The sequence below is a fragment of the Lissotriton helveticus genome, chromosome 9, assembly GCF_964261635.1.
Source record: "Lissotriton helveticus chromosome 9, aLisHel1.1, whole genome shotgun sequence".
Taxonomy (NCBI): domain Eukaryota; kingdom Metazoa; phylum Chordata; class Amphibia; order Caudata; family Salamandridae; genus Lissotriton; species Lissotriton helveticus.
Window position 1 is genome coordinate 1271289000 of NC_136070.1, and position 12101 is coordinate 1271301100.

A 12101-nucleotide genomic window follows, 5' to 3' on the forward strand; every position below is an offset into this window, starting at 1 on the left:
GAGGTGGTCACTTTTGGCCACCTCAGTCCCAGCTGGTCCTCAATCTGGTGGCCATCTTCTTTTGGAGCTGTCCCCAAACCAACCACGAAGGTGAGAAATTTGGGTGTCATCTTCGATGACAATTTAAACTTCATGGCACACGCCAATCAAATGGCCTCCACGGCTTTTTATAAATTACGACTGGTTAGGAAGATTCTTCCTTTTCTCCCTAAAAATGTTGGTAAAACATTGGTCAGCGCCCTTGTCCTATCAGCATTGGATTACTGCAATGGCTTGCTTGCAAATGCTCAAGTCAGGATTATCAAGAAAATGCAGACAATCCAGAATGCGGCAGCCAGACTTCTCCTTAACATCCCTAAATTCAAACCAATAGCTGAGACATTGAGAAATCTTCATTGGCTCCCTGTAAGGAATAGAATCAAATTTAAAACATTGTGCATCGTCTACAAGTCATTACATCAGCAAGCGCCTCAATTTTTGTGTGACCATCTTACCCCATACATTCCTACTCGGACACTACGATCAGCAAGACAGAATGATCTGGTAGTGCCACGGACTAGGCTGGTTAACTGGGGAGACAGACGTTTCCTAGTTGCCGCCCCAAAGTTATGGAACACACTCCCGCAAACCATAAGAGCTAGCCCAAATCTCATGCTCTTCAGGAAGAAACTGAAGACATGGTTATTTGACCTCTGAAAATTGTAAGATCACAAAAACTAAAAGATCACATAGGAGAGTATTAAAAGTACAGCGCCAAGACGCCTGCGGGCATTTGTTCGCGCTTAATAAATGTTAAAAATAAATAAATAAACATCTGACTAGTAATAGATTGACAAAATATGAGAAAGTTATTTTAGGAGCAGATAATGTTTCTATTGCAAGATGTGTGCATTTGAATCCTTCTACATTATTGCCTGATTCTGAAATTATTGATGAAATTGATGTGGAGCATGAATGCTTGGATGTTATGGAATACTGTACCAAGCCAATGCAAGATATTAAAGAGGAACCTTTGCCTGAATCAGATTTTGTCTACTTTGTGGAAGGCTCCTGTTTAAGATCAGAGGGAGGTGTTTTAAAGGCAGCATATTCAGTCTGTACAGTTGCAGATGTTGAAGAAGCATCATGTCTTGAAGGAATTCGTTCAGCACAGGTGGCTGAATTGATTGCTTTAATTCGTGCTTGTGAAATATCAAAAGATTTGAGAGTTACCATAATAACTGATAGCCAGTATGGATACGGAGTTGTGCATGATTATGGACAGCTCTGGTCTCAGAGAGGCTATTTAACTTCAGCAGGATCTCCAATTAAAAATGCAGTATTCATTAAAAGATTAATAGATGGCATTCAATTACCAAAAGAAATTGCTGTCGTAAAATGTGCAGCTCACAGAAAAGGGTGAGGATTATATCACCAAAGGCAATGCTTATGCAGATGAGACGGCTAAGTATTGCGCAAGAAATGGTTGTGCATATAATCGGGAAAGGAGTAAAGAAAGTGATTCGAATTCATTGATGCTAACAACAGTGGTTGAAACATGGCAGGAAATCAGAGATTTACAAAATGAAGCTGATGATGAGGAGAAAAGCACATGGTTAAAAGTAGAATGTAGACCACGAGATGAAGATGGAGTTTGGACTTACAAAGATGGCAGAGTAGTTTTACCTAATTGTATGATTGCTGACATGGCCAGATTATATCATGGCCCTGGTCATATTGGAAGGGATTCCATGATCAGATTTTTTAAAGAAACATGGTTTAATACCAAATTCAGAACAATTGCAGAATCTCTTTGTCAGAGGTGTTTAACTTGCCAACGAATGAACCCAAACAGGAAATCAGTTGTAGGTACAGGAATCATAGGTCGGGAGGGTGGCCCTTTTACCAGATTACAAATGGATTTCATTGAAATGCCTTTACAGAATTGTTTAAAATATGTTTTAGTGATTGTGTGTTTGTTTTCAAGATGGGTGGAGGCATTTCCAACACGTCATTGTGATTCAATTACAGTGGCGAAATTGCTTCTTCGAGAAATTATCCCAAGATACGGTTTCCCTGTTACTATTGAGAGTGATGGAGGGGGACATTTTGATAATAAACTTTTGAAATTGATTTGTGAAGCTTTGCATATTGAGCAGAAAATACACTGTGCATACAGACCAGAGTCATCTGGAGTAGTTGAGCAGATTAATGGAACGATCAAAAACAGGATTGGAAAAATGTGTCTTGATACAGGTCTGAAGTGGACAGATGCTCTTCCACTTGTTTTAATGTCTCTAAGAAGCATACCTGATAAAAAGACAGGTCTGAGTCCTCATGAAATTCTTATGGGCAGAGTCATGAGACAAGCTTTTGTACCAGTAGGGAAATTGTTGAGCATTAATGACAGTGCTATTTTGGAATATTGCAAAAGACTGTCTGACGTAGTTACTTCTGTGTCTAATCAGGTGGGAACTGAAGTACAATCAGATGACAAAATACAGACACATGATCTGAGACCTGGAGATTGGGTTAGAACTAAAGTACATCGAAGAAGAAATTGTCTAGTTCCAAGGTGGCAGAAAGCTAGACAAATAATTCTAGTAACAACGAATGCAGTAAAATGTAAAGGATTGAAGAGGTGGATACATCCAAGCCACACTATTCCAATTCCTACTCCTGAAAACTCTGATGAAGAGAGTGATTCTACAAATGATTCTGATTCTGAAGTAGAAGGTGAAAGAAATCCAGATTCTGAAGATCGACAGAGAGGTCGACATCTGGAAAATTTGCAAGTGAATGAAGACTTGAGCAGAAAAGATTTGGAAATCATTGGAATAGACTCTGAAAGTGATGAAGATCTGTTAAAAAGAAATTCAGCAGAAGAGTCTGTCAAGAAAGTGAATGGAGTAGAGACTATTGAAAATTTTGAAGACAGAGAAGCTGAATCAATTGTAATTTCTGACCAGGAGAGTATCGAAAAGCAGAAAATAAGCTCTGGAAGGAGGAACAAGAAACCAGAAACTGGGAAGTTGAAGGTAATTGAAGAAGAGGAGGAAGTCGAATTACCAAGTACCAGTGATGGAAGACAGAGTATAGTTCCTAACAGAGTAAGACTGCCGATTAGAAAAGTTCCTGAGTCAAGAATAGAAATTTCTGATAGTGATTCTGGAGAAAGTGATGTTGATGATCAAGAAGGAAGAGTGAGAAAAAGATCTTGGAAGACTGAAACAAATATAGCAGAACCGAAAAGAAAGATCTTGAGAAAAGGAGAATCATGGCCAAGTGAAAATGGAGGATTGAGAGTCAGGTTGATTAAAAAGTCAAAGGAGCAAGTGAACGAAATCACTAGTCAAAAAGAGCCTGAAAGGAAACTTGAAAAAGGGAGGAAAATAGAAGTAGTGTCTAGAAAAACAAAAAGAATTTTGAGACCTAATCAGAAATATAAATCTCCTGAGTGGACTTATCTGATTATTCCTCCTGTTATTGAAATTAACAGCAGTAGACAGGAAGAGGTTGAGGAAATTAGTGACAATGATTGAAGTACTAATATAAAGATTTTTGGGTTTCGTTTATGGCAAAAGGCTGAAGAAATTGTGTTAGGTGACACAAGGTCGAAGAAAAGTTGTTTAGTTGGAAATTAACTTGTGACATTAGGTCGAAGAAAAGTTGTTAGAGGGTAAAAAAAAAAAGATTTTAAAAAGGGGGGTATATATTTAGTTTTGTTAATTTTTAAAATTTTGTTTTCTTTTTATTACCTTTTTTTTTTAGATAACATTTTCCAAAGATGCCTTATGTTATGGAAAGGAGTACTTCAAAGTGTTCAATTTTCAAGAAATGTTGAAAGATGACTCTGGTGTGTGTGCTCATGTTAATTCTGCTCTGGTTAGTATTGGCTGTTGTTATTCCTTTTGAAATTAGTAAGGATTTATATAAAGTTAACATGACAAGCAAAGCTTCAGTTAGTCAAGACAAACATAGTGCAACAGATATAGCTAACAAAGTGATTGATCACAAACCTGAAATTCATCAGGATAAATCTGTTAGTGATTTTTCAAGCAATTCATTCTCAAGGCTTTTGGGAGAATATGTTAAGGTAATGGGTGTTAAAGATTGCTACGTCTGTGTAAAATTACCTGCTTCTGTTTCTGAGGGAGTGACCTACAATATGCTTCCTCTCACATATGGGATAACTTGTAGTGTGTTAGCTAGCTTATTTTATCAAACTGGTCGTTTAGAATATTACTATTCAAATTTTGATGAGATTTTTGCAAATTTAAAAATTGAGAGTGCTTTGAATAAACATAAAAAAGCTAAACAGATGAGGGAATTCTTTTTAGTCATTAATGAACTCACCTATGAGTATGCTTATAGAAATAATTTAACCTGCAAATTAAGAGCTGAAGAAAAGTCTTTCCTGAATCTTGTTGAGGAGAGAAGAGCAATTTATAGGAGAAATGAAATAGTCAAACAGACTAAATCTAAATTCTGGCAAAAAGAGGATGAGAAGCTTAATGGCAAGACTTTTGATAATGTTGCAATACACATAGATAAACCAATTAGTGGTAAGCTTTGCATTAGAAGGGATAATACACTTTTTGATAATTATTTTGTAGGTGCTAGTAATTGTGAGGACACTTATCAAATCATGGGAGGTTGGGGATTCAAAGGTGGCAAAGATCCAATTTTTCCTGGGATTTACTTTATTTGTGGTGATAAGGCTTATTATAACCTTCCAGATCATTGGTATGGGACATGTTTTGTTGGGCTTGTTTTTCCAAAGATATTTCATGTTGACATAAATGAAGAAGGACTATTTAAAATTAATAATCATATAAATAGGTATAAAAGAGAAAGTTTTACAGAAATTTTGGGAGATATTTTTGAAGCAGTAATACCTTTAGTAGGTATAACCTTGAATGCAGGAAGGATCAGAAAATTATCCACAATCGTTGACAGATTGTCAACCGACACAGCAGATGGTTTCCAATTAGTGAATGTTGAGGTCATTGCAATTAGACCTATGGTAATGCAAGATCGCCTTGCGTTAGACATACTCCTGGCAAAAGAGGGAGGAGTCTATGGTATTTCACATGTTCAGCACTGCTGTACTTATATCCCTGATGAAAGTAAGAATATTGAGATGTATATCAAAAACATCACAGAAATGCATGCAGAAATATTTCCCATGGAAGAGGATGATTTTTCAGAGCGACTTACAAAGAGATTCCAGGCTATTAAAACCTGGTTTCAAGAAATTGGTGGTTCAGTTCTTGGCAAGATTTTAACACCTTTGTTTGTAATAATATTTATAGTAGTTTTGACAAAAATTAGTTGCATGTTACACAAGAGAAAGAAACACATGAAGGAAAAGAAACGAATTTATAAGATCAAAAAGGAACAGGAGAAGGAAATAGAGTTACAAGAGTTACGTAGAGCTCAATATGATAGTTGCAAAGATTTTGCAGAGACAAATTTTTAGAAAATACTAATACAAATGAATTCGAACCATTTTCAGTTAGTCAAAATTTTACTAAATTTTGGGTGTGGTGTGGTGATTTGTTAATCACCAGATGAGGGAGTTGATGGAGCGAGATTTGGAAATCATTTCATTTCAACTCGTGAAGTCATACTTCCATAATGAAAAATAACTTTATTAACGTTTGGTGCTGTGTTTGTATTAATTCAACCTAGATTAAAGTTACATTACAAGCGGGAAGTTAACATGTGTGCTCATAAACGTGCATAATTGTTGCATCTTTTGTTCATGCAAATTAATAAATTAATTTTGTCCTTTTGTCATGTTATAACTAATTGCGGCTGTTTTTAAAAGTAGCATGTGCTTGTTTTGCTTTCCTTGTCTATGTGGTGTCACTCTATTTTCTATAGGTGCATAAAGAATTTCGATGGATTTAAAGAAGACTGGCAGATATAATGCTGCTTTAATTGTTTGCTTTGGCTAGGTAATTTAGACTAATGGGTTAATCATTAGCAATGTTGGGTGGCAACAGAACAAATAATATTTCTTACATTAATTATTCTTTTGTGTTTGTTTATATATTAGTGGACGTTAAATTGACTGCTTTGGGCCTAGTTTACTCAAGTTTGCAAATAATTTCTGCACGGAGCAAGAGAGAGTCCTTTCAAAGAAAGATTTCCTTTCGATGGCAACATTTGGAAAGCGTGGTGTGTTTCTAGCAGTCTCCTACTCGGACAAGGCCAAGGCCAGGAACCGGCAGGAGGAACATTTGATAACTTCGCATCCGAGGAAGCAAAATGACACGATGAAAATTTTATGCAAGAAAATGTTGCAATCTGAGGAAGCCTCGGAGCTCGAATACTAGAGACAATGGACTCTAAGAAAGTGACGGAACTGATGTTTTGAAAATGAGGTGACATGTCACTTGTCACTCGTGAACCAATGGGACTCCCACTTTTGCAGAAAAGAATTACTTTTACTTAGATTAGCTTAGCGCAGAAAGGTATAAAAATCCATTCTCTATAGAAGGGTCACGCTTCTGCTTTTGCTGACCTTTGGATGAGGGTGTCGTGCTGATGGACTTTACTTGGAGCATGTAAGAGCCCTCAAAGACTTTACTTTATTTCCATTTATTTAGCTTAGTTAGGGACTTAGGTTCTGAAAAAATGCTAAACTAATAAATACTTTTGCAATAATAATTTTGAAACTTATAATGTTTTTACTTGCAATAATTCTAATAAAAATGCTTTAATAAAAATTACATTTATGAAATTATAATAAATAGCTAATAAAATCTTACTTTTGAAAACAAGCTGGTCTTGACATTTCATGGGTTCAGGTTACCATTAGCTAGATTCAATCGCCATAAGTGGCTTAATAAATAGTTAGATTTATTGAAATGATGATATCCATTTACCGCGGTTGTATATAAATGTATATAAATTGTGAATAGGTTAATTAGGCCACATGGTTCAGTTGGTCATAATATGTCATCTTTGATAAATGGGCCTTTGTGTTTAATTAGTGATTATTAGTATAAGTAGTAAAGTTGGGTAGCGTAATATATGACATATTTTCTATAGGCCGCTGGATCACTATGTCTTAAGCGCAGGAGAGAACGAGCACCTCTGAAAGTAGTGAGGTTCTGTCTCTCCTGTGGCGTCCTAGGTAAACCACCCTCTTAACCAATTAATGGAAGTGAAACCACAACATTGAAACACTGAAAGAGGTTGGAGAACCTCACAAGAAGTACATTTCACAGATTTGCAATCAACTTTGTTGGACCACAAGTGGTCCTGGGCCCCACACAGCTTTCAACAAGTGAAAAGTACCTCAGACTTAAGGGTCCCAGTAACATTAGGCTCCACAGGCAGACTCAGGAGTGTGCCTTTGGCGAATCTGCAGGAATACAACAATTATGGGTTGACTGCGAGGAATGCTTGAATCAATCTCAGCCACTGGTAATTACTTGGGCCACATCCCAGTCCATTGTTTTTACCCATCATACCACTTTAGATTAGACCCAGCCTTATGCAAGTTAGTCTTGACTCTGCTTCAGTAGGAACAGCCCAGCCCACCCTGCCAGGTCAGGTCCTCCCTGAACCGGAACCAAGCGATGCAAGACCGGTTTCATTCTAGCTGGGACTCTTCAATCAGGTGCAGCTTGGTCCCAGGGGCACCGTGAGAACAAGGCTGCTTGGCGGAGCTGGAAACCTTCCAGTCTAAAGTATCTGAGTCCATTACAGACCTGAGTAAGAAGGTGGACAACCCAAAGAAGAAGGCACCAACAACCGTAGAATTCTTAGCAAAATAATGTGACTGGATGTTTAACAGTCTAGAGCAATGGAATATTAGCTTCCTGTGAAACTGCACAACCAGAGAATATGTTTCCTGAGGTTTTGGGGATATCGAGAAAAGACCCACAAACATGCTGAGAGGGTGAACAATTGCAAAGCTAAATGGCTGATTATGGCGGGTAACAAACTGGCCTCATTGTAGTTCATGGGGGTGCTAGCGTGTATCCAACTAGGAGAGGTTCATTTAGATTTTGGTAGGATGGGGATACCTACATAAATTGTCAGTGCTGCAGCATTATCAAACCCATGGCTCCTCTGTCACATTTTGAAGTGAGGGAACAGCGGGCTTCTCAGTTCCCTCTCCTCACTTGAAAAAAGTGAACTGGTTCTGGCAGTGGAACCCATTGACCTGACTGCATGTTGGCCACAAGGCTACCAGGTTGCTGTGTCACTTGCCCCACCCTATTTTTGATCCCTGACATGCTGGGAGATTATTTGATTATTCACGGCGTTTCAGGGTCATTGTTTTTTGTTTTATTAAACAAACTCCCATTGTGTACCAGCATCCTCAGGCTGTAATGATGGTGGCATGGTGATGTCACTATTATTTGGTAAGAAGTTATTAGCATGTACATGAATGATGTTCTTGTTACATGTGTGTCTGATGTCAAAACATGCCTATAATAAGAAATATGAAGCAAGACATTGTATAGAGTCACCCACTTACTATAAACATATTATCACCCCCTCCAGTGATATGAATACCTCTTGTCACCCATAAGTTCTTGAGTACCTTTTATTACTTGTCACCAGTTCTGACATGTCATGCAACCATACAGTTGGACTCACCATGGTTAAAAACAATGGGTCCCTGGGTAAGACTTGCTGACTGGGGATGGCTTCCTGACCCACTGCTGTCCCTCTTATGCCTCTGTCCAGAGCATCCTTGAGTGCAATGATTTGGAGAAGAGTCATTGTGGCAGACGATGACATCGCAATGGAGATAGACCTCTGGAGAATCTCCAAATTTGAACACATGGAATTCAAATTGCTGAGCTCTCGGATTGAAAGATTCATAACTGTGCAGAGTTGAGTCCATGAAGCATCTGTATGAAGGGTAAAGAAGGAGACAGACAGATGTATTATCTTAACTGAGCAAAATTACATGTGGGTCAGGAGCATCATCTAGAAAACCTACAAACTATTCCTTGAAGTGTTTGACTCATCACAGTAGAAAGAATCGGACTAAGAAAGAGGTTGAAGATCTGATATTCTACACAATTTGTGCATCATTTATGAAGCGTGCTCTATTCACCATGAGACGTTCAAGCAGTGTATGTAATGTGATGTAATGTAATATCAATTTCTAAAGTGCTGGCAATGACACTGACACTGACACGATAGCAAACAGAAGATTGCTCAATTGAGAAACAGACAGGTCGGCAAAGCTTTTAGAAATGCAGACAGGTAGTCATGCATCCTAAGGAAAGAAGGCAAGGAGTTCCATAACTTTGCCGCAGCAACAGAAAAAGATTGTATTCCTGCAGGTGCAGCAAACCTTAGAAACTAGTACACGGCGAGCTTCAACGTATCTCAGGCAAAGGGTGGGGATCTAATCAAGGAACTCGTCCTGCAGATATTGAGAGCCCATCCAATGAAATGCCTCAAACACAAGGAACATTGCTTTAAATGCAGTTCACCTTGGTCCTGGAAGCTAATACACTCCTTGAACATTGGTGCAAAGTTCTTTTGTTTATTTTCCGCAGAAATTAACAATTGAGTATAGTGAGCAAAGCAAGTGAACCTCAATCCAAAAGAGTGAATTAGTGCAGCCAAAGGTACATATTATCAAGTGTTGGGCTTACTGCAGAGCCGTGGTGAACACCATGAACACTTCTTTGAATCCTTATTGAAAGGACCTCATCTTTACAGCCTGAGCCCTGTTAGATACGCATGATCATAGACAGGTGAATGCATTGCCCTCCATGCCAGTCTCCATCAATTGCTCCATTATCTGTGTGCGTCAGACATGTCGAAGGCTGCAGACTAATCCAGTGACACCAAGGCAGAGGACTAGCCATGGTTGGCTAGGAGTCTATGGTCATTGAGGCCAAGAGAGTAAGGTTTTCTCAGTCCCATGGCCAAATAAAAGCCAGACTGGGCCTCATCAAAACTCCTATCCTCTTTAAGAAAGGCTGAGAATTGAGTATTCTATGTACTGCTTTCTCCAGAACCTATATAGACAAAGGCAGATGGACCATAGGTTGCTAGTTTTCCATAAGCAATGGATCGGCATTTGACATTTTTAACAAGTGCAAAATGACCAGTTGGTTCCAAATTTTGGGAGTTGTAACCTCCAATATGGATCTACTGCAAATCTCAATAAGCCCCTAGTAGAGGAGTCTAAGGGAAAATTGAGAAGTTCAGAACACCTGAGCATTTACCGGATGGTAGAGGCAGCCTAACTTGAGGGTAATGCAACTTCAAGAAGGATTAAAAAGAACTGCTTTTAGAAAGCAGCGACTACCTAGCAACAAATGGAAGTTTTGAGGCCTCCATTTCCTCCTGTTGTCACTTCTTACTCTGCTCTGGAGGTGCTCAGCCTTTTCCTATCTGATGGCCTATCTTCACCCTCTTTAGTATTGTGTGTCTTTTGTCATGATCAGGACATCCCTTCTCCTCGTCAGCTGCCCCAGTCTCCAGGGACCAGTCCTCTAATGTCTCTATCCAACCGGGTTGAACCTATGTGTAGTTCCTGAGCCTGTTAATTACCTGAATCGTGCTCCATACCCTTGAGTGCAACCTACCCTTGAGTGCAATCTACCCTTGAGTGCAACCTACCCTTGAGTGCAACCTACCCTTGAGTGCGCCCTACCCATGATCATATCCAGACATGGAGATCCAAAATAAATGGCAAGATAAACTCACTAGAATTAGATGACAGCTGAAGCGTAAATGAATGATCAGGGTGGAATTAATGCTACATAGACTTAGAGAAACAGTTTACTAGAAAGGAAACAGGGCAGGGAAGAATCTGGTCTAGAGGCTCAAGATGAAACATAGTAAAGGCCATCAGAGGAAGGACATTATGCCATCACCAACGCATGAAGCCGGACATGTCTTGGATGGTATTTTCTCCAATGTTAAAGGGATCTTCATCCAAGATATCCTCCCTCTTCTTTGGTCCGATCACTACGCTATTATTTGTAGGTTAATCACTGAAGGCCCCCCGACTAAGAAGGTGGTAGCACTCGGCCATGACACCTTTAGAAATTGGAAAGATATAGACAATTCACTTTTTTCCACACTATTGACAAATACTTGTCCGGTCATTGCATCTGATCCGAATATAGCTACTGAGCAATTTCTGAATTGGATAAGTAACGCCACTAATCAACTCGCACTAAAAAAAACAATCTCTAAAAATAGATTGTCCCCCTCTGCTCCGTGGTTTACGGATTCTCTTCGAGAACAAAGACAGAGGTGTAGGAATTTAGAAAGACACTGGCGAAGATCCTACTCTTTGGAACAAAAGATGTGCTATAAGAAAGAACTTACAAAGTATAAAAAAATGATTTTGGAAGAAAAAAGAAAATTCTACACATCCAAGATAGAAACATCAAAAAACTCACACAGAGAATTGTACCAAGTGGTGAAACAGTTATCGGGTAGAGCGCCCGATCCAGTCCCTCTCCCATCCCAAGCATTCACTGACGCCTTAGCGCTATACTTCTATGGAAAGGTAGATAACATTTATGCAGAGTTTTCCTCCAAAGTCTCTACCCATTCTGATCTACCAAGTACTACCCCCTCTGATCCTTATTTTTTACAATTTAAAGACATTACAGAACAGCATACCATGGAAATTTTAAAATCTGTAAAAGCCGGGTCTGCCCTTGACCCATGTCCACCAGAGATGGAGACACTGTAGCAGAGTCTTTCCAAAGAGGCATGCTGGCCGTCAAGGATTGGATGGCCAGCAATTGCCTCAAGCTTAACACCGAGAAGACGGAGGTGGTTATTTTCGGGAAACTGTCACCTGTTTGGTCCAGTTCTTGGTGGCCTGCTTCATTGGGGTCAATACCTCAACCGGTTTCAAAGGTGAGAAATTTGGGAATAACATTTGATAACAATCTAAATTTTGTTCCCCATGCTAACCAAGTGAAGTCCACCGCTTTCTTTAAACTAAGAATGATTAAGAAACTCATTCCATTCTTACCAGAAAGCACAGGAAAGACCCTGGTTAGTACGTTACTGGATTACTGTAATGGACTATTTGCAAATGCACAATGTAGGGTTATTAACAAAATGCGGACGGTCCAAAATACAGCTGCTCGGCTGCTTTC

General features: G+C 39.1%; 1 protein-coding gene across 1 annotated transcript in view; it reads right to left on the reverse strand.

The window, feature by feature from the left end:
* LOC144783416 (uncharacterized) overlaps positions 1-12101 on the reverse strand; it is a 182528-nt gene that overhangs the window by 17710 nt on the left and 152717 nt on the right. The window contains 1 exon segment of the mRNA XM_078662404.1: positions 8605-8861. Within this exon segment, the coding sequence (XP_078518530.1) occupies positions 8605-8861 (257 nt within the window).